The following is a 27,847-nucleotide window of genomic DNA, read 5'->3' on the forward strand; positions in this document are numbered from 1 at the left end:
TAATTTCAATGTTTATCAAATACCTCTAATTAATAATAGTCTGAGATAATTTCCCAGACTCAAGCTCCCTCTCCTTACAGGTTGTGGTATGTGTCAGATGACAGTCCTTGCTCAAGATACAGTATCTTAACCTGTACATTCTTGTATTTCTTTGTCTAGATGTAAACATCATCAGCCTACCGACTTGGTTGTGAAAAATCTGAAGAAGTTATTCACGTATTGTGAAGATGTCTACTTATATTACAAGCTGGCATATGAACACAAATTTTGTGACGTTGTAAATGTGCTTCTGAAGGACCCTCAGACAGGTTGCTGTCTAAAGGATATGCTAGCAGGTTAGATGGATTCAGCTGACAAGAGTGGTTGCTCCCAAGGATACACAAACTGCCTGTTATCTTGCACTGTAATCAGGTACTGACAGGTGATTTGTGACCAGAGAAGAATAACGCATTGGGGATCTTTGATGTGTGATTGTAAAACCCCAGGAATGACCGTAGCAGTCCTTTGTGAATAGTGGGTAAAGAATGAGAAAATTTCCATAAAGAAATTCCCATTTAAAAATGATATTCATCTATACCATTTTATATAGATATTGGTATTAAGCTCAAAAGCTCCAGCTTCCTCAGGATAGAGCCTACTTTAGGAAATGATAACAGTATTTAGTAAAGAATACCTGTGCCTGCAGATTCCAGTTTCAAAGGAATTTAATATTATTTACACAGTTAAGGAACAGATGATACATTTCCATTTGTTAGAAACTGATCTCTATAGTAAAATAGATTTTTTAATTCAGTGTATGTCATTATTACTGCTAAGGAAATCTTAGCCCTTTTCTGCCTTAAAACAACCTGTATTGGCTGTAATTATTGCTGTGTAGTCACTGCTTTCTGTTAATTCCTCAAATCATTTAGATGGTCCTATCTTCCACTTGGCGGTCTACAGAGCTTTGATTGATGCTCCTAGTTCCTATATAAGAGAAATTTGAAATATTTTTGCTCTGTCCCCACTTTTGAGTCTGTGATGGTTTCAAAAAGACTCCAACCACAGATATGGTTAAACTGCTTAAAAGAAAATGTATAATAGAGAAGAATCACCCAGTCCATGCTTACAGCCATAACCTGAGTTATAAGCTCAATTACTCCAAATAAATAATAGTTCTTCTAGGTACTTAATTAGGCCTTAGTATCTAAACAACCAAATTTCCCCAAATAAATAAGAGAAAGGCAGCTCTATGCCTTTGTTGCTCTAGGGTGACACTATTAAGAACCTGGCAGATCATTTCTGTTTTAAAGCTACATCCACTCATCAAGTACTCATCAAGTACTTATTAAGCTTTGTAAGTACAGAGAGAACTCTAGTCCCAAGAGCTTTTGTTCTATACTCTCCAAAAATATCTCTTGGGAGGTAACACAAAATTTAAGTCCTCACAATAGTGACTTTATTAAATTAGTTGCTTTATAAAACATTGCAGATGTCATAATTGTTAACATAACAATTTACCAAACTGTAGTTAACTGGTGCAGTTTGCTGAGCATGTTTTATAAAGGAAAGGAAATGCCAAAACCCTGTTAAAGTTGTTCCATTACAGCCCAGGAGAACAAAGGAGATTTGTTTCTCAGACACTTAAATCAGGCAAGTAAAACAGGTAAAGAGCTTCCCTCCCCCATCTGAAGCATTCCATCAGCAGAATAGTCTGATAAATAGAAACTAGACAGTCTGTGCATTCAAGAGATTCCACAACTTGCAATGCAATAATGGAAAGGTTTACCTTCTTCAGCTTCGAAGTTGGAGGGTTTTGGTCATTTAATTTTTAAGTATCAAACTAGTGCTTTTCAGCCGCCGTGTCTTCACTCTGAGATAAGCAGTCTTCTTCACAATGTATTTTTAATATCCTCACGCTCAATTTTAAGACAAAGCAATTTTAATACTAGGTGCACACCACACGCCCTTGCTGCAGACTGCTTTTCTTGACAAGTTATGAAGTAGTTCAAGGAGGTATGGTTAAGGCTGTATTACTGAAATGGTGCTGGTAAATACTACACAATTTTTTTTGTCATGTTGCAACCTTTGTTTCCAATTTAGTGACTGCTGCTATGGAATCAGATAGCAACAATGACAACATTATTAGGCTTGTTTTTTGTTTTTGTTTTTTTTTTAAACTATGATTTAGTAGCAACAGAGGTTCCCAATTTTAACCCCTTGGCAGCAAGATCCAAGTTCCCTCATTCGCACAGTAGCACCTAAGTGTCAAGGGGTTAAATAACCAGCACAAAAGATACTGCACTTCTGATTGTAGCATTTGGCAGAACTGAAAGAAAAGGAAGTTGTGCTACATGTTGAAGGGATTGTGGGCAACAGAAAGAAGACACCGGGAGAAGATAAAATGTCACATGAAGTCTTCATAGTCTTGTACATATCCTCCATCATAACCACCATAATCTGCCAGATCGTCTTTCATGGTGGCCTTTAATCCCCCTCCAGGAACTACACCTTTCTTCTTCTTTTTGGCTTTGCTTTGCTGAAGATAAAACAAGAGTTAATTCATGAGACTTGATCTACCATGGGCATCTTATTTGGTATAGCAACCCTCACCAAGACACCAAAGCTTCTGGTCCCAGAAAAACCTTAGTTCTCTAGAGGGGAATCCCAAAGCTAACTCAGGGCAACTTCTTCTATTAATTCAGGGAAGAACATGAACATGTTCATAAACAAAAGGACGGTAATGGCACTCACACGGCTGTTCTAGTCCAGTATAAATGGTACTGGTGAATTACTTGACTTCTGTCCAGTTTCTTAGGTCAGACTCCTACTACGCTTGTTGAGAATATTATGCCTACACCTTAATCCTCGTGTAATACACATTTCCCACACAGCTTGCTCTTACCTTTTCTTGCTTCTGTTTTTCACTGCAAAGCACAGTCAATGAATTGGTAATCTTTTTCAAGTCATCTATTTCCACTAAGAAGGAAAAAAAACTAATTTTTAAGCATTCTGGGGAATATATAAAAGCAAAATATACATTTTTCCAGTGTTATGAGAAATCTAGTTTGTCCAACATTAATTTCAATAACTTTGAGAAGGCTTTCTCTTGTTTAACATAATATGGTAGAGACTCACTCATTTCTATGGCTAGGCTCGCTAATGAGAACTGTTTATAGTAAAATGGCAAACTCAGCAACAAAAATTTAACTTTATAATGACCTGTAATCACCTAGACACCACTGCTCAACCACAGAGAAACTGGAAGTGTCTTTATAGCTCACAATGCTCCCTTTTTCCTTATCCAGTCTAAACACGCAGAGACTACCCATCCTGAGTTATGGAAATAACACATCCTTGATGCTCAGTGACGACTGTGTGAATGAACATGGAATGACAATTCTTAAACCTCCCCATCCCTTCGGGTCTCCATTTTCTAGCACAGGAACGAGAATAAAAATCGTAGGTATCTCAGAAATCTAAGTGCCCTACCAGGAAACGAAGCCTGTTTAGTGGACAACACGTAAAAATACAAAGCTGGAAACAGACATGAATGAGATTTTAGCTACCAAAAAAAGCACTCAGTTTTGGTTAAGAGCACCTTCAAGAAAAGGAAAAATAGCATATGGAAAATAAAATACCAACTATGTATATCACTGATCAAATCAGAACTCCTAGTTTAGCAATAATTTCTCAAAGAAAAACCCAATTTAAAATTCATTGTGTAGAATTTTTTTTCCCTCAATCTTAAAAACAGTAAATACTAGCAAAACCAACCCCTTCCACCTTAATGCTATGCCACCCCTGGTTGTCACTCTCACATACCCTGCTCCTGAAATGTATGACTCTTCTCAGGGCATGAAACTAAACCCACGGACTCAGAATGGGTGCCGAGCAACTTGCACCTCGTCACAGGCTTCCTTGTTTATAAAATGAACAGACACTTGCTGTGGTCTCACTCAGCTCTAAAATTCTGTATGCCCAGAAATCATTTTCCCCCTAAAATACTTCCCTACTCTCTTTTAATACATAATTAGATAAAGGAAGAAGTTGGTGTTTTATTAGCTGTTGTGCCAACAAACACAGATGTCTCTTTGGGAAGCCGTTGTAAAAAAACATTTAGAAGGCAGCCTCAAAAACCAAAAACAAACCCAGGACATATTTCACAGAACTAGAACAAATCATAATAAAATTTATATATTTAAAGAAAAAAAAAACAAAAACAAAACCACTCAAACTCACTGTATATTTGCACAACAACACTCCCAAGATAACTGCTAAAAAGCAAATCCTAAATATATTCTAGCACCCCCTGCCCCGCCCCAGGTCAATCTCCATCCTCATGTGTATGACATGCCCTTACTAAAAGCCATCCACAGGGGCAAAAGATTAGAATTACTTACATGAAATACACACATCTCGAACTAAGGCTTCCAAAAAACTGGCATAGTATAGTGACTTTTCATATTGTGTAATTTTATCTTTTAGTAACTTTCCAAACTCTGTGAAGTCATCTCTTGAAGATGGGTTCATAGCATCTATTCCATAAACTGTATTATTAACACCTGTAGGAGAAAGGGAACACTGAAAACATCAGAAAGATTTTTTTTTTAATTTATAAACCAATTAGCTATCTGAATAACCCTGTTATTTCATTTTAAAGCAGAGGTTCTTGATCTGGACCCACTGAAATACTTGGACAAAAATTCAAGTGATCTGTACATAACTGCTGTATCATAGCTTATTTCAGTATTTTGATACTTATTTCAATATAACAAGTTTCCTCTGTAAGCAAAATCCTGTGTATTTTATGTATTTAAGAAGGGGCCCAAAGACTTCCCAGACTGCCAAAGGAGTCCCTGGTGCAAAAGGGATGCTCTTAAAGCATTTGTCCAAGAACAGTCCACAGTAAAATTGAGACAGAAGAATCAAAGTAAATAAAGATGGTTCCTGTGAAAGTTTCCAGCTAACTAACTCCAGAAGCTAAGCACAGATAAACCATGTGTTAAATTCCCCCGGGGTAAACCATGTATTAAACCCCAATAGAAAACTTTATCTGACCTAAAAGGATTCTAGGCTGCGACACTGTGCTTCCATATACTCCTAAATAGTCAAGTAAATCAGTTGTTAACAGTATTATTAATTCAGTGTTTTAGTATGAGAAACACAACATTAAAATCCTACTAACCAGGAAGCAGGGGAGGTGGTGTGAGGTATAGCTCAGTAGCAGAGTGCATGCTTAGCACTCATGAGGTTCTAGGTTCAATCCCTAGTACCTCCATAAAAATAATAAGAAGTAAATAAACCTAATTACACCCCCAAAATCCTATTAACCAAATGATGACTGTACGAATATGTTTTTGCCTTTTAATTGTGGTGTCCTGTCTTAGAATTTATGGATACCACATCCACATAAGTCTTTCTCTTTAATAAACACATGGGTGGCTTCTACCATCCTATGAAGACAGGATAATGGCCAAGTGCCCTCTTTAATGAGGTAAGTGCAGTTAGGACATGCCAAGCCCATGCCAGTTCACCAGTGACTCTTCAGACTCCAGAGACCCACCCACGAAAGATAAGGTCACATTTCCAATGGAAAAGAGAATGGACGGTCACTACAGCCAGCCTGCCTGATCCATTTTAAAGAAGAGGAAGTGGGGAGAATCAAGATAACTAGGTCTTTCTTGGCTCTAGGTTTCATTTCAAAATTTAACTGTTTCAACAAGACACTCTATTCTGAAAAATACTCAGGAAGTAATGACAACAACAAACTTGGTTAAATGAAGTGAGAGTTTTTAAACTATTTCTCTGACCATGTTTCTCACTTTACTCCCTGTGCCATGTTAACTCTCCCCCTGGAACACTATGAACTTAACCACTTACAGAATCCTGAACATATCTTTTATCTCATGTACTGAGCACAGCTGTAGGCATGGCACACAGAAATGGAAGCCCTCTAAAGACAGGACATAGTGAAGGCCAAGAAGAGGTACCAAAAGAAATGACACTGAGCACATGAAGGCACAACCAAAGCTGAATGCCCCATGGGACCAGCATGCTACTGTCTTAAGTCCTGCCCAGACTTCAGACCACAAGACACAGTACACTCAGTTCAATATTGAAATCTCAAAGCTATAGACTTCACATTTCACCCAAATTTCACCAGCTGATAAATACATTTATTTGGGTCCAATGACTTTTTATGTTAATAATCTTTTATATGATACTCAAAATGTAATTATCAAAAAGCTGAACATCTCACTCTACCTTAAGTAATGAAATCTCAAATATAAAGATATTAAAAACTGCTTTCTAATATCTAGATTAGCCAGTATCAGATTTCTTCAAAGAAGATGTTTTTTGAATTTTCATAACCATTAAGACTTTTTCACAATATTTACTTGGAACTTCAATACCACACTGTAATCACAACCCCACTTACCAAAAGTTTCCTTTGCTAATTCAAGGTCTGACTCCTCCTGTAACTTTTTTAGCCGCAGTTTATCTGCTAACTGTTCTTCCGGTGTTAGCACTTTAGGTTCTTCAGGTTCTTCTAACTAAAATCAGACAGAAAGTTTTATTTTTTTAATTTTTATTTTATTATTATTTTTTTAACATTTTTTATTGATTTATAATCATTTTACAATGTTGTGTCAAATTCCAATACAGAGCACAATTTTTCAGTTATACATGAACATACATATATTCATTGTCACAAAAAGGACTGGGACTGTAATGGGCCCAGTATATTTCTGTGTGGTATGAACTTTTTTCCTAAATACATGTAATTATAAATAATAAACAAACACTTAGAAAGTATTTACTGTATTTCAAGCATTCTTCTAAACACTTTAGATACTCATATCCCAATTTTACAGGAAAAAAACCTGAGGTGTGAAGCAACCTGCCCATGGTATCAGGTTAACATAGACGATAATGTGACAGAGTTGAGATCTGAAAGCTGGGTTTAATTTATGGTAATTTTTTTAAATTAAGGAAATGAGATTGTAGATAATGTAAAATGGCACTTTCATATACTTTGGCTAAGACTGTGTATTAAAACCACCTTTCTAGGGTAACTTGGTAGTACGCATCAAGTCTTGAAATAGTCCTATATGCTTTAATCAAATAATTCCACTTCTACATATTCATCTTAAGAAACCAAAGATCTGTACAAATATTTAACCAAAAGGATGTCAAATGGAATATTACTCATAATATCAAATAAATTTAGAGACAACCTAATTGCTCTGTAACAGAATGGTTAAATACAGTATGGCACGAGCCATATGACAGTGCAGACATAAAAAAAAAATGTTTTTTTGTGGGGAGGGAGGGTGTAGCCTAGTGGCAGAGTGCCTGCCTAGCATGTACAAGGTCCTGGGTTCAATCCTCAGCACCTCCACTAAAATAAATAAAATAAAAAACTTTTTTAAAAACATGTTTTCTCCCAAAGAATTGGAAAAACATTTCCCCCTTATTTATCTTATTCGTATTATATTTTAGTATTATAAAAATAACAAAAAAAAAACACATTATACTGTTCACATACAAAGGAAAAATTGTCACGTATTTCCCAATCCCACTTATCTGAGATGACAGTTAACAGTTTAATGTATATCATTTTTATATCCTGATATAACTTTCTACAACAAATATGTATTACTTTTACTACAAGGGAATATATTTGATAATATTTATCAAAGTGGGAAAATGGTGAAGGGAATTTGTGCCATTCATGGTTATCCATGCCTGTGCAATTTGAAGATTTTGATTCAGAAGTCTACTTCTGAAATAGATCACATTTCTCACGGAGAAGATGAAATGAGAAAGATCATGCAGTTATGAAGTCTCAGAACACTTTTTACAAAGAAAAAAGGAAACTGTCTCAACTGTCTTAGACCTGAACATCATTACGTATTTCCTGCAAACAAAACTGAGTATGTCTTTTTTTTTTTTAACTGGAAATGTCTTAACTCAACAGTTGGCCTAAGATAAAATTAGTTCACTCTAAAGTTTCTTTATGTTGGAGACTAATATCAAGATACAACAAAGTAAGTGGTAATTCTAACCTCAATGACCAAGAAAGATCCAATCAATACAACTTCTTAGACTGAGCTGAAGGATCCATTGCTTGTTGTGATCATGTAAACACATATGCAGATATTTTTAGATATACAAATACAAATTATTAAAAAGCATCTAAAATGTTCCTGACTAGGGGGAAATATACACTCTTACCCATGGCTGGCCAATGCAAACTGATACAACCCAATCAGGAGGGCAATTTGGGAATATTTATCAAGACTACAAATGTGATTTGTCCTTTGACCCAGCAATCTCACATTTGGAAATTTATCCCTAAAAATATGGCCACATCCATTAGAAATGATACACACATATGGTTATTCATGGAAGCATTGTTTATCAATAAAAGGACTGAAGGAAAAACTCCATCCGTCAACAGAGACTGGTGAGATAAATTACGGTACATCAAGGATGGAATATCATACAGCTATTTTTTAAAATATGAGGACGAATAAACAAGAAACTAATGAAAATGCTTTCTTATGGAGGTGATAGCAAACATGGTAGAGAAAAGAGGGATGGATGTTTGAAACTTTTCTGAGTATACCATTTAATTCCATTCTTGTAGTTGTGTTTTCTGAATATATTCCATATTTAAAAGTTAAGTGAAAAAGAAGAAACCTTAAAATTGGAAACAAATGACTCTAAAATATATATCAAAATAGATAAAATGACACAGGAAAAACGACTTTAGAACCCAGGACAAAATTATACATCCTCAGTAGGATATACTCTAAGTGCCCCAAGAACAGCAAGGAAATGCTAAACCTCACTCAGCAGCTGTACATTGTTCATAGTACTGGTACTGTAGAAAAGCCAATAAACAATTATGTTAACATTATTAGAAACCAGGACTTTCAGAAGAGAAAATATCAGAATGAACTAATGATCATGTACGACTCATCAATGAAAAGGGATCTCGATGGCAAGGCCACTCCTATAATACTGAATATGACTGGCACCTAGATTTGGCCTCTAAATGTCATTTCACACTAAAAGGAACCCTGATTCCAGGCTAAGAGATTTTACCAGGTGAGCTAGCACTTACTGTGCCATAACACAAGGGACCTTTCAAAGATTAAAAGCATTCTGTCAAAAGGATGAAGATGGAAAACAACTCAGAGGGACTCCTACTGTCCAAAGTTGGGACAATTTAAGCATCAAAAACACAAAAAAAACTTGTATCTGAAAGAGTTTATAAAACTCTTTAAAAAAAATCTTGGAAGTCCATAAATTTACTCAAAATGAAAAAAAAAAACCCTAGCAAAACCCCTCATTTTTCACCACTTGAAGTTATTACACCCCCTCCTTACTCTGAAAATTGGTAACTAAAAGAATGAAGCTTTTACTCTGCCTTTCTAGTACTGACCATATCCAAAGTAACCAAACAGCAAAAGCAACAGCAGCAGCAGCAGCAGCAGCAGCAGCAGCAGCAGCAGCAGCAGCAGCAGCAGCAGCAGCAGCAGCACCAGCCAATAAAAAATTTTTTAAAAGTAAGTGATAGAATGAGAAAAATCACCATTCTGCAATCCCTAAAGAAAGAATTAGGCAATGATCATCAGTGATACTAAAACTACTGGGTGAGAAGTTGACATGAAACTGCGTAACCTGTATGGAGAAACATGTTATTTTACAACAGAAGTACCAGGCTGTCACCAACTTAACCCTGTGATCAATTTTAGCATCACTAACAATAGGACAGACATTACATGACTCCTGATGTGACATGATGCAATACGAAGCATGTAGCATTACCTCTAAAGTATTCCAACCAAAAATATTTAATTTGAATTCAATCAAAATTTTAGACTTTGCTGCCAAGGTACAGGAAATTCCAACTATAAGGAAGCAATAAGACAAATCCAGAAGGTGGGATGTTCTTACAAGACAACTGCCCTACTCTCTTCAATAAATCAACGTCATTTTATAGAGAGAAACACTCTAGGATACATTAATAACCAAGTGCAGTGTGAGGTCCTTGTCTGAACAAACCATATGTAACACACACTTTGGGACAATTAAAGAAGTGCATACAAACTGAGTATTAGAGGATCTTAAAAAATTATTGTTCATTACATTAGGTATGTAATCATGTGAGAAATATCCTTGCTTTTTCAGAGATGCATACTAAAGTTTAAAGGTAAAATGCATAACATTTGTTATTTACTTAATTATATTTTAGCCAAAAAAGAACATATGAATCAAGTATGGCAAAATATTAACAACTGTTAAATTTAGGTGATGTGCATGATTGTATCTATTATGCTATTTTCTCCTTTAGGCTTGAAATTTTTCTTAATGAAAAGTCAAGAAAAATTAAAAAGCTCTCTATGATCTATGGAAAGATCTCTATGATAAATAAAGCAAGGTAAAAATTATTTTTAAAAAAGGGAGGAATATGACTATACAGTTGTATCTAAATATATAAAGTCACCTCAGAGACATAAGAAGCCAGTATTTACTAATGGGATAGAGGGAGAGAAACAAGACAAATTAGTAGAGTTGGGAGTACTTCTTAATATTGTTTTGATTTTCAAATCATGTAAATGTGTTTTCTATTCAAAAACAAGTAAATTAACACAATATTTCTGATCTTGCTCTAAATCAATAACAAAAACATTTATATAATACATGGCAGAGAAATGGACACATCTTGTATGTCACTCAGTAGGTACACTACAAATCACAACTAGAGAGAGCTGCAGGCACTGCCAAAAATCACTGACTAGGGTCACAACACAATCATGATTGTTCCCAAGTGTTTGTGGAAACTTAGAAGACATTCTAATACATAAAGCTTTTAAGTCTGGTTTCTGCAAAAACCACAAATTGTTTGTTTTGGGATCACCTTATCTGATGGTGTCCATTTACAGTCTTTACAAAGCCCTTCAAATGGTTAGGTATTATCTGCTGCCTGCTAAGATACTGTACCACTGCTAACGTGAGGAGCCCGAATTTTAGAAAATGAATAGTACTTACCCTTTTTTTAATTTCTTCTTGCCTTTTCTTCTGTTGCCGTTCTTTCTCTTTTATCTTCTCTGCTATTTTTTTCTTTTCTGAAATTTTTACTTCTGAAAGAAATGTTTTAATCACAGTTATCTTGACTATTCTCCAATTTATGGATCAGACAGACCTGATACTTATACTTCAAGAGACCAAATCTCTCCCAGCTCCAATTTCATATGATGATTTCCTGGCAAATAAGAGGAAAGTTCTAGGATTCTTCCTTTCTCTTCTCTAATCTGACTCCTAAGACTCAAACAACTCCCTTCATATTTCCCCCACAGTCCTTTAGGCAGGACTTAGATCATTTTAACAGTGATGCCACATCCTCTACTCCCTCCTCTAACAAAAGCACTCAAACAGAAAAGTGCGAGCTATGTAATCTGATTATGTTTTGAGGAGAGAGAAGAGATGAAGGGAGAAGAGAATGAAGTGGGAATGGAAGGATATTTGGTTACTGAAAATACTGAAATTTTCAATTTTGTAAGCATTTTGTTATTTGTCTTAACATAAGCAAGCAGATGTTCACTAAGATATAAAACCAAAAGTGGAGGAACTCCAGTGGCTCACCTGGTTTTACTTCTGCTTCCTCTTTTTTTTCATCATCATCATCATCCCAGTTATCCTAAAGAAAAAGACTGCCATTACATTACATTCTTACATGGTTACTTTTCCATGTGATCTTTATTATCAGCTTGTCTAACTCCATAGAAATAAGCTTGTTGGTATTTTTTTTTGGTGTTGCATTAACCTTATAAATTAATTTTGGGAGAAATGACATCTTATAATGTTGAACTGCCTTAGGCAAGAAAAAGGGCTGTCTTCCCATCTGTTCAAGCCTACTTCTGTATATTTCAAGGAATGTTTTAAAGTTTCTCTCTTAGAGGTTTTGCACACTTCTCTCTAGGTTTATTCCTAAGAGAAATTCATTTTCTCTGTTGCTATTTTAGTTTTTTTTTTCTTTTAGGTCCTCTAACTGGTTATTTGTGCATAGAAAAGCTACTGGCTTTTGTATATTAATTTTATATCCTGCTACCTTACTGAATTCACTTATTACTTAAATTAGTTTTATCATTGATTCTCTAGGGTTTTCCAGGTATATTGCCATATCATCTGCAAACAAGAGATAGCTTTATTTCTTCTTTACCAATTCATGCACCTCCACAATTGACTTCTCTTATCTAAATGCCCTGGTGAAACCTCTAGTACAGTGTGAACAAACAGTGGCAGAGATAAAGGCATCCTTGCCTTGTTCTTCTCTTAATGGAATTGCCTCTAGTATTTCTCCATGAAGTGCTATGCTATGCATCCCACCACATTTATGCAGTAAAATTTATCAGTCTTTTATTGCCTCTGGATTCCAAGTCAGTTAGAAAATCTTTTCTTAAAGCAAGGAATTTTCTTCTAGAACGTGTATTCTTTCAGCGTTTTTTTCATTTAGATCTCTGATCCACTGGAATTTTTTCTCTTGTAAAGTATGGATCTAATTTTAATGTTTTTTCCAAATGGTTACTCAGTTGTCACAGCACCGTCTATTAAAAAGCTCACCCTCTCAATATTTTACAATAATTATAAGTGGAGTATAATCTTTAAAAATTGTGAATCACTATGTTGTACACCTGAAACGTATATAATACTGTAAATCGATTACACCCCAATTTTTAAAAAAGTCTGTCTTTGTCCCTTGATTTACCATACACTAAATGTTCACAGGTACTTAGTATATTTCTTTTTTTTTAATTGAGTAATAGTCAGTTTACAATGTTGTGTCAATTTCCAGTGTAGAGCACAATTTTTCAGTTATGCATGAACATACATATATTATTGTCACATTCTTTTCCGCTGTGAGCTACCACAAGATCCTGTATATATTTCCCTGTGCTATACTGTATAATCTTGTTTATGTATTCCACATATGCCTGTCAGTATCTACAAATTTCGAACTCCCAGTCTGTCCCTTCCCACCCCCCTCCCCCTTGGGAACCACAAGTTTGTATTCTATGTCTATGAGTCTGTTTCTGTTTTGTATTTATGTTTTTTTTTAAGATTCCACATATGAGTGATCTCATATGGTATTTTTCTTTCTCTTTCTGGCTTACTTCACTTAGAATGACCTTTTCCAGGAACATCTATGTTGCTGCAAATGGCATTATGCTGTCGTTTTTATGGCTGAATAGTATTCCATTGTATAAATACACCACCTTTCTTTATCCAGTCATCTGTCTATGGACATTTAGGCTGTTTCCATGTCTTGGCTATTGTAAATAGTGCTGCTATGAACACTGGGGTGCAGGTGTCTTTCTGAAGTAGGGTTCCTTCTGCATATATGCCCAGGAGCAGGATTACTGGGTCATATGGTAAGTCAATTCCTAGTCTTTTGAGGACTCTCCATACTGTTTTCCACAGTGGCTGCACGATACTTGGTATATTTCTGCTTTCTATTCTATCCCACTGATCTACTGTCTCTTCACATACCAGGGCCATACTGTTTTAATTACAGGCTTTATAGTATGCTTTTATGTAAGCTAGTCCCCCCCCTGTAGGCTTTCAGGTTTTCTAGTGTTTTCCTGGCCATTCTTGCATGTTTGTTTTTCCACATGAACTTTTATATCAACTTGTCTAACTCCACAAAAAAGCTTCTCCATTAACAAAACACAGGACAACCAAGCCAAAACTAAACCTCTCTTAAATAATTCACTGTTATATTAAATGAAAATTTGAGAGGGCTTTATACTTCTTACTTTCCCAAATGTAAAAGCAACCAACATTTTAGCCAATAGTTTGATAATTTCAAGCAATATTCCATACAACACAACCCTGGTTAAGGAATTAAATTATGCAGGGCACTTTAAGGTAGATCTATACTTTGTCTCTTCTATGCCTGACACAGTCACTGAGCTAAATAATAAACCACTATCAAACAATTTTTAAAGTCTCCACAGAATTGAGAAGGTTTAAGTTTAACAGAGAAAGAAACAGCCCCGTGTTTAATTAACCAGGGCTTTAATCTATAGGTAGCCCGAGCACTGTCTCAGCAACCCCCAGGCACAACTATGACACGCTGTTTGAAGCTGAGCCACAGGATGGCAAATGCAAAGCAGGAGGCCCTGACGCTACTGGAAGAGACAGAGGCTGACTAATATGCCATAACTATGACACCAAGCTTCTGGCTTTATAACAAGACAGATCATAAAGTCTCAATCAGTCTAGGTTTATAAATTAACCAAGGCGTGATTCCTAATAAAAATCTGCAAATCCAAAGGAAAAAAAAAAACCTGATTAAGGACACTACAGGGTCTGCAAGCAGAGTGGAGAGAACTTTGTATAAAAGTAAAAATATTTTTATAATTACCTTACCTTTGCAATTTAACCCACAGTTCAGTTAACAGATTGAAAGCAAAGCAGCTAGTGACTGGACACCTAAGATACTAGAGTTAGAAATTAGAGAGCAGATGTTTGCATTACCCCACTGGTTTGCTTAAGTGCTTGTATCATTACACCACAGTACAAAAGAACCAGAGAACTAAAAATAAAAGTTAACTACCAGGAGTTTGGGAGTTCTTGTTGTAATCTTCACAGAATATAGGAAAGCCGGGTCTGTGGGTGATATGCTGCTTAGGCAGTGCTTCAGATAGAAGGACCATGTGCTTACTTACAGCAGATGTTTATCTGTAACTCTCTACCAATAGCAGTGATGATAATAATAACAATAGATAGCATTTACTAAGTACTTACTTTGCACCAAGCGCTGTGCAAAGAACTTTACATGTAGTAACACAGTTAACCCTCACTTAAGTCCTGTAAGGTGGTGTTATCCCCATTTTACCTATAAGGACACTAAGGCCCAAAGATAGCCATCCCACAAATCTCAGTGAAAAATAATGAAGGAACCTGTTTTGAACAAGCCAAAGTTCCTTTAAAGCATCATATTAAACATGACTTCTTACCTTAGTCCTGAAGTATAAACTAAATGTCTGGAAACTAGATACCTCCAAACCAACAGTCATTCTTTTAATTAGTTCTGGAATGAGCTTCCTTAGAATTGCAGGGAATCTCATCAAAGAGGAGGGTTATAGCACATACTAAGATCTGCCCAGCTACAACTATGTCAGTTACTCATCTCAAATTGCCTATGATGGATTTTTACTAATTTTAGGAAAGGAGTCTGGTACGAGGAGGTCAAGAGGGGAGAAGTATGGCTGAAAATGTGCTCTATCTCAATAACTCCAACATAAACAGACACAATAGAGTGGTATTTTTGTTCATTGCTGACGTTCCTCAGTTCCCTTTATCAGGAAAACATCACCCCACACATATCACTGCTCCTTCAGTATCTCATTCACACCAACTCTACCCCATCCCTGGTTTCCCTATCAAAGCATAAACCTTATCCCAGATAGTCGTTAATTAAAGTGTCCCATCAGTGCAGCCATAAGGCTACCTAGAATTCCACCACAGGATAGTTGGAACAGTCATTCCTATCAACAAGTCCTGGAAATAACCATGGCATCTGCTCCTCAGTTCATAAAAGCATCACAAAAGGCAAGCCTTGTTTGTCGCCCTCATCCCAGAGTGCTTCAAACAAGTCTGCCCTGAAGTTAGTCCCATACTGGGGAAAGTCCCTGAAGAAGGCAGCATAGTGATGTCAGCAAAAAGAGACTGGTCAGTCTTCCAAATAGATGTAATCCCCAAAACAGAAGGCCAGGTAGCTTTCCCCAGGAACTTAAAGAGTTTCTGCTTCCTTACTTGTAAAATTTGCAGGTGCCCCAAAAGTAAATGTAAAGTAGAATGTCTAAATCTGCCCAATTTTCCATAACCATCAGGACTTTGTAAATGTTGACAATAAGTTGAGAAAATGCAAGAAAGTTTCCTACAGAAACACCTCAAATTAACAGTTAAAATAGGGAGTATGTCTATAATTTAGTAAGCCCTGAACAGTTATCTGATTCAAGAGACTACCTATCAATATCCAACTGAATATTTACCCAATTATTTTTGGTAGCCAATAAATCTTCCAGCTATAATAACCAAATTATCTTCAAAAGTACCAACCAGACTGCTCTCCTAAAATGGCTAGCTTCCTTAGAAGAGAGGCTGTTTATAAACTACTCGCTTATCTATTCTTGTTCTACAGATATACACCCAGCACCATTTGAGCCACTTCTCTGAAAGAGATGGCTGCTTTTCAAGTTTAAAACCAGCTTCCCTGTATAGCACAGGGAACTATATTCAATATCTTGTAGTAACTTATGGTGAAAGAGAATATGAAAACGAATACATGTATGTTCCTATATGAGTGAAGTGCTGTACACCAGAAACTGACACAACATTGTAAACTGACTATACTTCAATAAAATATATATATATAAAAAACCAGCTTCCCAAATGAATACCACTAAGAATTGAAAACAAAACAGAAAAGCTTAAACCTTGCTTTCTTTTTATTTCTAATAATGCAGCCAATAGTTGGCTCATCTGTCATTTTTATAAAATACAACTCCAGAATGTCGCATGCAATGAGAGAACACATTTAGGCCTGAAAATGCTTTCCAACTTACGCAAGATATATTTATAGATTGTCAAACAGAAGTAGCTTCAAATGAGCAGTAAAATTCTGCCCCATAGCAATATGTTAACTAACATATATTTTTCCCCCTTCTAAAGTAGTTTGGTTCAGATAAAGCATAGTGTCTTGCAAGAAAAGAGCCTTTTATTGGTGTTCTGTAAGCTGTACTGACCTGCTCTGAGAGGCCTCAGAACTCTGTAAATGAGCTCCTGCCATGGCTATACCTCCCAGAAAGTTTAGTTTTTAAAAGAAGCCCAAATGTTCTTCTCAGAACTATGCTGGTCTCTGGAAGCCAAGGTAGCAGCCTCAAAAAATTCTACTTCGTTTAATTCAATTCATTAAGCTTTTTTAAATTGAAGTATAATCAGTTTACAATATTGTCAATTTGTGGTGTACAGAATAATGGTTCAGTCATACATACACATTTATTTGTTTGCATATTCTTCTTCACTATAGGTTACTACAAGATATTGAATATAGTTCCCTGTGCTATACAGAAGAAACTTGTTTATCTATTTTGTATATAGTAGTTTGTATCTGTGAACAATTCACTCAGTTTTTAACATTCTACTGTGGCTCAGCACTCAGCTGAATTCCATCTCAATGCCTACCTGTATCATATTTAGAACTGTTATCAGTCAGTTCTACTTTAAATTCCTGGCTAAGCTAGATCAAGAACAAAACAATGAACACTGAACAAGTGGCTTCTTTATTTTCATTGGTCCAGCATGACAAGTACATTAGGTAAATATTATTCAATAACATACATGCTTCCTAACTAAAAACTTAGTTTATAAAAATTGTCAGTGTACTGAAATGATATAATTGGTATTTTCAAGATAATCTGGTTGGGGGAGGAGAGTAGTATGTGGGGATATAGAAAGAATAAGATTGGTTGTGGGTTTATTAAACTTTTCTTTCTACCTCTGTATATGGTAGGAATTTTTCATAAGAAGTTACACACACCTCAAGATACCCATTTCCTGGCAAAATGCCCACCTTCTGAAAATTTCCCAATAATCTCCCATGTCTCTGAAATATAGATCCCTATTTCAGAGTGTCATTTCCATGCTTGAAAATCTCCTCACTCTGATAGATTTAAATTATTAACCAGGACAGGATCCTAACAGTTGAATGAGTAGGATAAAGCAGGCAGTTTTCAACTAAGTCAGTTCTCTAGGTTCTTTTAAAGAAATTCTGTAATTACTTTATAAGAAGCAAATGCCGGAGATGCTTGATCACAGCCAATAGTTTTCTCAAAGAAAACTCTACACCTTCTGAATAAACCTAGCTTCTACTCTTTTTACTGAAATGATGGGAGACTAGTAAAACTGAGTAAAAGTATTATTTTCCCACCTGTGGTGGGTAGGTACTCACTGCCGTCTTAATCAACACAGCCCACACATCATTCTAGCCACAGGGAAGGAGTCCAGAGATATATGCCAAGCAAACAATTCCCACTGCCTCTGCATAACATCAAGATAGTAAGAAAAGGAAAATAAAGCCAATGTAGCAGGGAAATATGCTCCCTAGTTCTCCCTAGTTCTTTTTAACTGGGAAGAAGTATATAGACTTCTACCCCCATGAATATTGACAATTCTACAGTTTCACTTAAATCCACCTCTGCACTTTCAGATGGCTATTTGAAAAGTCAAGGGCAGCAAAATGCTATAATGTCTACTGAAAGACAATAAATTACTGGAGCAGGTTACTGTTACAAAGACCTCAGTTTTGCTTTCCTTTCTCAGGACATTACAAATGACATTAAACCAATATTCCTGAAGGTTAAACATTATTAGATGCTGACATAAACTGAAGAACTTACTGTTTCTACATACCTTACTTTTGAAGATTTTTTTAAAATTCACATACTGTATTATGTAAGAACAATGATTATTCAACCTCATTTAAATTAAGCCTTGTTTGCATCTCCTTGCCAAAGGATTAAGTGCTAAAACATTAGAATTCAGAAATTTGATATTACAGGTACACCTCGCTTTTTGAAAATTCACTTTATGCCATTCGCTTTTACAAAAAGACCTACATTAGTACATTTTTGTTAACTGAAAGAAACCCAAAGAGGATTTTAGCTTTTATGACAAATGAAAATAGTATTCAGCATTTGTTTTGTAGCAAGCCATTACAGAGGCAGTGCCCATTCCAAACAATAACAGTGGCAAGGCCAAGCTCCTTCCCCAGGACCTACACTCAGCATCAAGCTGCCATAACTTTGAAGCTACGTCTGTGAGCATCTGTGCTTTATCTTGATTTACTTTGTGCATTCCTTAGCAAGATGTGTCCTAAAGGAACTGCTGCTTCTCTTTATGCCGTTTCAGCTCTGGAAAAGTTTCATAGGAATGCTCTACTTTCAGATAGCGGGGAAAACCTGTACTATCATTTAAGGGGACAAATTTCAACTCTAGATTGGTAACCTCTGAGAAAGCAAACATTTTCTTGAAAACGACGGTCATTCCATTCAAAACAAAAAAATTCATGGTAAACAGCCACTGTGGAGAGAACTTACTCCTACTAAACTTAGGAAACCACAAAATGTGGCACAAAAATAACCCCCAGCTACAAGATCTAAAGAGCCTAAGCATATGTTCCATTAGCCAGAAATATTGATGTGATAGAGAGAATTAACATTTACTAAGTGCCTACCAAGTACCAGGTAAATCTGTTTTATGCTTGATATACTATCTCACTATCTCATTGATAATATTGATATATTATCTCAAAATGCAAAATGATCCCCTGAGGTAGCTTCTGTAAGGACAAAATTGGGAAACAAACAAAAATGTTTAAACTGGCACATGACCACAAATATAGACAATGTCAAGGCAACAAAATAGACCTACATCTGTCTGAGTCCAAAGCCCAGGAATCAAACTACTCCATAGATAACTTTTGAGAATTTGGAGAAACTCAACAGAAATAAACCATCATTTCAACTCAAAAATAAAATGGACAAGTTTAGCTTTCTAATCCAAGATCAACTTCAAAGTTTATATGTAAGAAATAAGCCATCTGTATAAAAGAAAGAAATTCTGCACTGAAAGTGTGACTGGACAAAATGACCACTATGGTCCCTTTCAACATGTAAATCTCCAAACTTAGTTCCAAGTGGTCAGAATTATATTTATCAGTATTGACACCATTTAGATCCACTTATCTCAGGCAGGCTACTACTTCATAATATCATTCCAGACACTCCATTCAAACTTCATTTTCTGGTTAATTCTTTCCTGATCTCTCTAATTGTTTCTTCTTATTTGCTAACTTATTCTCAATTTTCATAACAGATGTCTTAACTCCTACATCCACTATGCACAGAAAAAAGGAAAGAACAAATCTGAACTAAAGGCTCAAAACAGAAAATCTGCTACATTGTAGGGAAGTAACTAATATCTTGCAATGAGGCTGGTAACACAATCCATTCCCATGTCTATACTACCTGTAAATGAAGTATCTAAGTATCTTCACAATATTATTACTCATTTATTAACCCCAACGTGCACAAAGTTCACATCATTCTAGAACCTCAGGCTGTTCAATGAATTGGATATCCACCTCATCAGACTCAGGAGAAAAGGGTAAAATCCAAACAAAAGCACTTATTATTATTAAGTTCATGGTGATTATCTAGCTTAAATTTTTTTTCAAGCCAAGGAGAAGAATTTGTAGGGTTGTCAGCATAAGCTGAAGGGCAGAAGTTCACTAAATGAATCAAAGCCATAAAAAAAATTTTCCAACTCATACAAAACTTTATCTGCACAAATATAAAAAGATTTTGAAAACTTTGCTAATAAGAGTCAACATTTTGCGCTTGCGACTTTTGTAGCTACTTAAACAAACAAACGAAGCAGTCATAATGTCATCTGAAGCCATATGATTAGCCCCAGAAGTTTTCAAAAACAAACGACGGTAAATCAATCAGGTTCAAATCTATTTAAAAGGCATAAGAAAAACAAAAACAAAAACAAAAATCACACTGGATCCTTAGTCTTCTCCAACCACCAAATCTTCAATATTTCCTTACGCGTTTCTGTGTAGATGGATAATAACCCGCTCTGTCAACTCTCCATTTTTCAGGTCGCCGTGTGGACTACCCAGGTTCTGACCACTAACTGCTGGCTATCTCAGTACTCAGTTCATGCTTTTACCACAGGGTGGGAGAAGGGAGGCTAAAAGTTGTTTCACTTTACTGTTTCTATTTGTCTTGCGTGGAGGAAAAAAGGTGGCTGAAATTAAACCACAATATTTCACTCATCTAACAGCTCGAACGAACCCTACAAATGGGCCTTTAGAGATAATGGCCCTGAGGAGACGTGAGCTCGAAAAGACAGGTGGGTTGCAAGGCTTTCCATATGGGGCTTTCCATGGGGCTCCATCTTCAACTTCCCAGCCTCATCCCTGCAAGCAGCTCGGGACCGCGAAGTGTGCACGTGGGCCGGGCCGGCTGCTGCTGTCACCTCCCGTCGCCAGTTGGCGGATGGGATCCAGGCCGGGGCGCGGACCTTCAAAGAAGGGCTAGGGCCAGGGCCATCACCCTTGCCAAGGAAGTCCGAGAGACCACGCTGCCCGCGTCCAGCCCATATGGACGGCGAGCGGAGGGAACAGGGCACCGACGGGCCCTACGCTCGCGCCTGGACCCACGGCCCGCAGGCCCGGGCGGAGCCCCTGGGCCCAGACTCCGTCCGCCGGCCCATTGGCGGGCAACCCGGCCCGCGACGGCGCCAGCCGGCTCCCGCGCTGCCCGGAGCCCCGGCCCGCACCCACCTTGACGTCCTCGTCCTCGTCCTCGCCTTCCCAGCGGTCCCCGCCGGCGGTGCCACCGCCCCCGACCTTCCGCACCGGGTCTTCCACGGAGAACGTGTCCGCGTCTACGGAAGAGAGCGAGCCGCGTTAATGCCTGCCTGGGCGGGGGCCAGCGCCAGCCCAGGCTCTGCCCCCGGAACTTCTCCTCACCCCAGGAGTCGGAGTCCCCCGCCGCTGCCGCCGCCGCCGCCATCTCGCGCCGGTGTGAGCGTGTGTGAGGGGAGAGAGAGCGAGGAGTTACCGCGGCGGAGGTGAGTCACTCGATCTGCTCTCGTTAGCCCGCGCAGGGCAGGCTGGGACCGTGGCTGACTGAACGCCCGGATCCAGGCCCCGCCCCTCTGGCAGCGGCGGCGGCGACGCGCGCACGGGCCGAAAGGGGGCGTGGAATAAGGTGGGAGAGGCGGAGCCTCCAGTGCCCCACCACGCGGGGAGGTCCTAGGGGCTAGTGGGTGGAGGTAGAGGTAGCGGCTAGGAGACGGCCACCCTACCCTGGGCCTGGAGAGGACGTGTAAGTGCAGGAAAGTTAGCAGGGCGGTCCCTTGCCTGGCGCTCGGCTAACGCCTGTCCTCGACACTCTTGTTCTGCCAACCTCAGCCCGGCCCTGGTCGGTGGGGTGCGCCCTCCCTCTGGTCAGCATGGATCGCCACCCGTGGCTGCTGGCTGATACCAAGGAGACCCCCAGCCTTTCCACGCGGCACACAGAAGTGGGCTCTGCACGCCACGCCTGCCTGTGGGGGCGGTGGACTGGCCTCCCCGACCCCGGGAGGGCGCAGTCGCACGCTTGGCCAGGCAGGATCCTCTGGAGCCTGGGTGCGCAGGGCGCCCGGGAAGGAGCGAGTAGAGAGGGCCGAGTTCCTGGCAGCCTTCCCAGCCAGGGTGCTCAGAGTCAACTCCTGGCACGTTTGCTTCGAGTTAGTCACGAAGGGATCGGAGAAAGCCCCAGTGTTCAAGGCTTTTCCCTTCCTGTGAGCCTCTTGAAGCCAATACATGATACATTCTTTCGCAGAATTATTTCGGAAGTTGGTCTGCGCTTAGCTTAAACTCTAGCTTTGTCCTCAAGGAGCGCACAATCAAGTATCAAAAATACACATGTAAACAAATCTCGGCGCAGTGCGATGACTGCAACAAAAAGAAGCATTGTGAGGTTAAATGTAAAATGGTAACATTAACGGCGGGCAAAGGGGAGAGCAGTAGGATGCGTGAAAGGCTTCCTGAGGGTAAACGCTGAGGAGATTAGTTTTACAGACCAAGTGAAATTTGCTCCAGTGTTTTTTCCGTAGAATGAATCGTGTGGTCCCTCATCTGACTGAATGGCGCGATCAGAGATGAACAGAACAGGTAAACTGATCATTAGTAAAGGGCTTAAGATGGGCTAAGCTGCACTCTGCCCTTTGGACCGCTAGGCTCCACTACAGGATTTTAAGAAGCGAGCAATTTCGGATATTCTTGTTTGTTTTTTATTGTTTTCTTAATTTATTTTCGAATATGTAGCACACGTGCTTTGTACAACATTCATGTTATAAAAGGGTACATGCAATGATCAGCCATTCTGTTCTTTGTAGTGGCAACCATTGTTACCCATTTCGTGTGTATCTTCAGAGAGTCTACACATAGTACACATTTTGTAAGCATGGTCCTCAAAAGCTACTCTGCAGACCACTTATTCAAAGTTTCTATTTGATCAGCAGCAACACTTGAGAGCTTAATAGAACTGCAGAATCTCAGGCCCTATCCCAGACCTATTGAATCAGAATCTGCCTTTTAACAAGATCCTCAGATGACATTTAAGTGTGAGAGGCAGTGCTATACAGGCATCAATTTTCATAAAGAGGAATTGGAAGGAGGCAAAACAGAAGGCAAGGAAAGGCTAGAATGTAAGGTCCTTAGGGCACAATCTACCTTTTATTCACAGTTGCCTGTGTAGTATTTGGCACAGTATGTAATACATAAGTAAATATTATATGAATTAATTGAGAACACAACCTTAGAGTAAGGCAACGGCAACAGAGAGGAAGGACAAATCTGAGAAATATGTAAGGGTCAAAATCAACAGAATTTAGTGACTGTGATGGTTAATTTTATGGGTCAACTTGGCTAGGCCATGATACCCAGTTTTTGGTCAAACGCTAGTCTAGTTGTTGCTGTGAATGCATTTTTTGTTTGTGATTAACCTTTAAATCATCATGCTTTGAGTAAGGCAGATTACCCTCCATAATGTGGATGGTTCTCATCCAGTCAATTGAAGGCATTAAGAAAACACACCTGGATTCAATCCTCAGTACCTTCCTTGAAAAATAAATAAACCTAATTACCTCCCACCCTCCAAATTAAAAAAGAAAAGAAAACACAGAGGAAAAAGGAATTCTGCTGTCTTTGGACTCTGTAGCATCAGCTCTTCCCTGGGTCTCCAGCCTGCTGACCTGCCTTGCAGATTTCAGACTAGTCAGCTCCCACAATTATGTGAGCCAATTTATTTAAGTAAGTCTCTTTCTCTCTCTCTCTACACATATCCTATTCATTCTTTTTCTCTGAATAACCCTGACTAATACAGTGACTGACTGGATATAGTGGAGGAGGGGAAGGGAGCAGTAGAGAATGATGCCTTTGGAGACTGAGTGTAGGTAACATCCATCTATAGGTGTCCAAGTCAAAAACCTGGGAGGTATCCCTGCTTTCTTCCTCTTACTTACCCCTTAAATTCAATCCATCACCAACGTCTGTGATTTCTTCCAATATTAAACCATTTAATTACCCCCATGTCTCTTGCTACCACCTTCATCCAAGTTTCTCTAGATTGTTTTACTATAATAACCTTCCAGTTGGCTTTCCTTTTCTATGCACCAGGCCATTTGCTTATTTAAAAATGTAAATCAGATCATGACACCCCTTCCTCCAGGATGAAATCCCTTTAGTAGCTTCTTGGTGTTTTCTGTTTTGGGTTTTTTTGTTGTTTTTTTTTTTGGATTAAAATTCAACTCCTTACTATGGCCTACAATGCTCTGCATAGTCTGACTCCTACCTCCCACCAACCCTCTTCTATGTCCTTCTCTCTCATTAACATCATTGCTACGGGCTCTCTGAGGCTACTAAGTCTTTTCCTATTTTTGGACTTTGTACTTGCTGTTCTTTCTGCTTACAGTGCTCTTTCCACACCTCTTTACATGGTTGGCTTTTTTTCCTCCTTCAACTTAAAATTCAAATGTTACCTTTGCAGAAAGCTCTTCTGGGGTCTCTCTCCAGCAAGGAACCTCCCCCAGTTACTCTTTCTCATCATTCTGTTTTTGTCATAGCATTTATCACAATCTCTAGTGACCTTGTTTACTTATTCAGTATCTGTTTGCAGCACAGGGACCTTGTCTGTGTTTTTGCCTCTGTATTCCTAGTGTCTGACGTGGAGTAAATGTTCAATAAATGTTTCCAAAAATGACAGAATAGTGCCTCTCATCATAATAAGGAATGAGGATAAATAAAATTTTGGCCACACAGATCTTGTCCCTCATTCTTGTGGGACATCCAAATAGAAATGTCTAGTACACATTTGGAATTAGAGAGGTCTTAGCTACAGATAGAGGATTAGGAGTTATTTGATGATAGTAGTAGATGGAGTCCTGTAAAAGTAGAGGCCATCTGAAGATAGGATAGAATGAGAAGAAACCTTGCAGGACGTCAACATTTAGCCAAAGGGAAAAGGTACAGAAGGGATAGTAAGTTTAAAAAAAAATCGTTTTGTATCCTTCCAATTATACCACATTTCAGGGGTTTTTTTAATATAAAATTTAAAATACTATGAAATATGGTTTATTTGAAAGTTCACTGTTGGAAGTCAGGGGATCTGGGTTCTAGTCATTCAAATGATCAGATTATACTGAATTGAACACTGTGCACTTCTGGTGAGGGGTGGGGAAAGCTGACAGTGATTCCTCCTTTTCTGGAATTTGACCTTGTACACAAGAATAGGTGGGCTCCCCAAGCCACGTTGACTCCCTAGAGCTGATTTGGGAAGGGGGTTCAGAAACAGATTAACTATGAAGCCAATGAAGCTGTAGTTTCAGGGCCCCTCATTGCATAGGCCTCTTCTGTTCTTCAAGAAAGCCCTCCAAATTATATATGTATAAAATCTGGGTCTGCCCCTAGGTGGGGGTATAAGTAACCCAGAGGAACCATCAAAGTCTCTGCTAGTCTCCAAAGATGGCCCTTCAATGAATAGTATCCAAGCCTTTATGTAATTTTTCTCTTTTTTATTATAAGCTAGCCCTATGATTCATTTTTGACCAGTAGAATAGGACAGAAGTGACACCCACGGCTAGGTAACGGAGTCATCTGTATTAACTTGCCCGAAGAAGTTCTAAGACAATGTATCTTCAAATAAACAAACAAAAAATGTTAACAGAAAGAAGGTGAAAATATAGGAAAGGTGAAACCAAAGAACAAGATTTTGATAGTCCCCAGAGAAAAGGCTAAGCTGACCTGCAGACTTCTGGCAACCATCTAGTAGAGATGAAGGTGAGGGCATCCTGCTGACTTGATTTTAACCATTATGATTCTCTTTCAGCAGATGTTCTCGCTAGTTTTGCCATTACCAAGCAGGCATCTGATTGTGATTTAGTTTCACAGGGAGGAAACCTGCTGACAGCGAATGAATGAAATTGAAATTTGGCCTAGAAATTAATGTTTTTTGAGTTTAATTAGTGTGAACCACTGAATCTCATAAATTCTGAGTTGCACATTCAAAATCAATTTGTGGACTTGTAAGTCCAAACTTTGAGATGTGAACTCATTCATTCTTTCATTTATTCAATAAATAATTGAGTGCCTACCCTGTACCAAATTCTAAATTCTGGGGATATTAACTACAAAGTATTAAATCACATGCGATAGCTCTCTCTCTCCCCTTTGCCTTCTAAGATGGCCCACACTGTATGGAGAGTGTATCTACTTTTACTTTAAACTGAACAGCCCTACACCTCTCAGTCTCTCTTCCTCTCGAAACTTTTGAGATGGACTGTGTATCTCCTAAGCTGCTCTCCCTTCTGAGTGAGACAGCTCGCACTCTATGGAGTGTGTATCTCCCTAATAAACTGAATTTCACTTTAAAATAAATAAATAAAATGAACCATATGCAACTGAAAATGAGGCATGGGTTGGAGGTGCTATGGAAAAATACATAGGGTATGTGTATGCTGCATTGATAAACGTTTGAGTAAAAATTTGCAGTATTGTACATACTGCTTTCTAAAATAAGGAAGCTGGGAAACAACTGTCTAGAACTATGTGCTGGGGACTTCATTTACTCCTTAAAATTAACCTGTAACTGACATGATAGTCTCTAGGGAAACCCTATAATCACACATAAGGATATTCGTATTTTACAGATGGGCAGAGTAATTGATCAATATTTGTTGAACAAATTAACATTAAAACCTCTACCTTCAAGAAGCTTCGTCATTAAAGCCATAGGAGAGTAAATAACAGCAGAAGAGAAGCAGGGCTTATTTTTAAGTGAAGTGCCTTAAGCACCTGACCCAAAATCTCTTAAAGATGGAATAAGGCAAGGCTGAGGAGGCGATTTGAACTGAAAATAGCACCAGGTTAAAACTCATTTATAAAATACCAAAATCACTGATTTGATTTATTTAATTTGATGTAGAAACAACTTTTCTTTTTACCCTCCCCCCCAAAGAGCCTACCTAAGACATGAAATGACAGCATCTGTGTCCATTCAACTCCTATACATTTCTGCATACTTACATTTATATGGTGCCATAAAATCCTATTCCTTCCTATTCCTCTCAGTTAACTGGACAAGCCATACTCTCCCTAGAATTTTACCAGTCTGCAACCTCAGATTGTCCATTGTGATGCTAGCACCCAATGCATTAGCCATTTGTTGTCGTGGAGAAAGGGAATTTGTTGCATGGTGAATTAGGTCAACTATATAATTCTTCAAACTGGTCTCCCACCCACCCAATCTATTCCCTATTCAGTAGCCAAAGTGATCTTTTAAAGACAAATCTGATTATTTACCCCTTTGCTTAACTTTAGGCCTCCCTCCCTTTACCTCACCCCCAAGCCTGGCGTAACATTCTTTCAATAAATGTGTCCTACAGATCTCAACTTAAACAATACTTCTTCAGGCAACCCAGATCTGACTTCAGATTAGATTGTTATTAGCACTCTCAAAGCCTATCTTTCTTCATGATCCTTTTCCCAACAAATAATGTCAGTCTCCACTGCTGCCAGACTGTTAGCTTGAGGGCAGTGTCAGGTTTGCTTTCTCTGCCATTTAGAGCCTGGCGTACTAAGGCAGTGTTTTTAAATAACTTTTACAGTCACTAGGAAGCTACTTACTCCTCCCTTCGGCAACTATTATCAAATGTAACTATTGAAGCTTAT

At 38.3% G+C, this 27,847-nt stretch overlaps 2 protein-coding genes and 1 long non-coding RNA gene across 5 annotated transcripts in view; 2 read left to right on the forward strand and 1 right to left on the reverse strand.

Annotated features, from left to right (window-relative positions):
• SPG11 (SPG11 vesicle trafficking associated, spatacsin) overlaps positions 1 to 788 on the forward strand; it is a 71,225-nt gene extending 70,437 nt beyond the window's left edge. The window contains exon 40 of the mRNA XM_072962536.1: positions 160 to 788. Coding sequence (XP_072818637.1) covers positions 160 to 340 — 181 coding nt within the window. The 3' untranslated portion in view covers positions 341 to 788. The remainder of the gene's footprint in view (positions 1 to 159) is intronic.
• EIF3J (eukaryotic translation initiation factor 3 subunit J) lies at positions 687 to 27,290 on the reverse strand. Of its 3 annotated transcripts, none has more exons than XM_072962542.1 (8): positions 21,605 to 21,782; positions 21,416 to 21,519; positions 11,641 to 11,695; positions 11,047 to 11,138; positions 6,422 to 6,536; positions 4,383 to 4,544; positions 2,885 to 2,958; positions 687 to 2,518 (listed from the first exon to the last, which is right to left on the reverse strand). In XM_072962542.1, the coding sequence occupies exons 1-8, from the start codon at positions 21,645 to 21,647 to the stop codon at positions 2,387 to 2,389; spliced, it is 777 nt and encodes a 258-aa protein (XP_072818643.1). In that variant the 5' UTR covers positions 21,648 to 21,782; the 3' UTR covers positions 687 to 2,386. The 3 variants fall into 3 exon arrangements, with proteins under 3 accessions (XP_072818643.1, XP_072818644.1, XP_072818642.1); XM_072962543.1 differs by lacking the exon at positions 21,605 to 21,782 and adding an exon at positions 27,203 to 27,290 and having other exon boundaries at positions 2,277 to 2,518; XM_072962541.1 differs by lacking the exon at positions 21,605 to 21,782 and adding an exon at positions 25,922 to 26,077 and having other exon boundaries at positions 2,277 to 2,518.
• Positions 22,646 to 27,847, forward strand: part of LOC140696810 (uncharacterized) — a 65,766-nt gene continuing 60,564 nt past the window's right edge. The window contains exon 1 of the long non-coding RNA XR_012073344.1: positions 22,646 to 22,792. This is a non-coding gene — a long non-coding RNA (uncharacterized lncRNA). The remainder of the gene's footprint in view (positions 22,793 to 27,847) is intronic.

The sequence above is a fragment of the Vicugna pacos genome, chromosome 6 (assembly GCF_048564905.1).
Source record: "Vicugna pacos chromosome 6, VicPac4, whole genome shotgun sequence".
In the NCBI taxonomy this organism is placed as follows: domain Eukaryota; kingdom Metazoa; phylum Chordata; class Mammalia; order Artiodactyla; family Camelidae; genus Vicugna; species Vicugna pacos.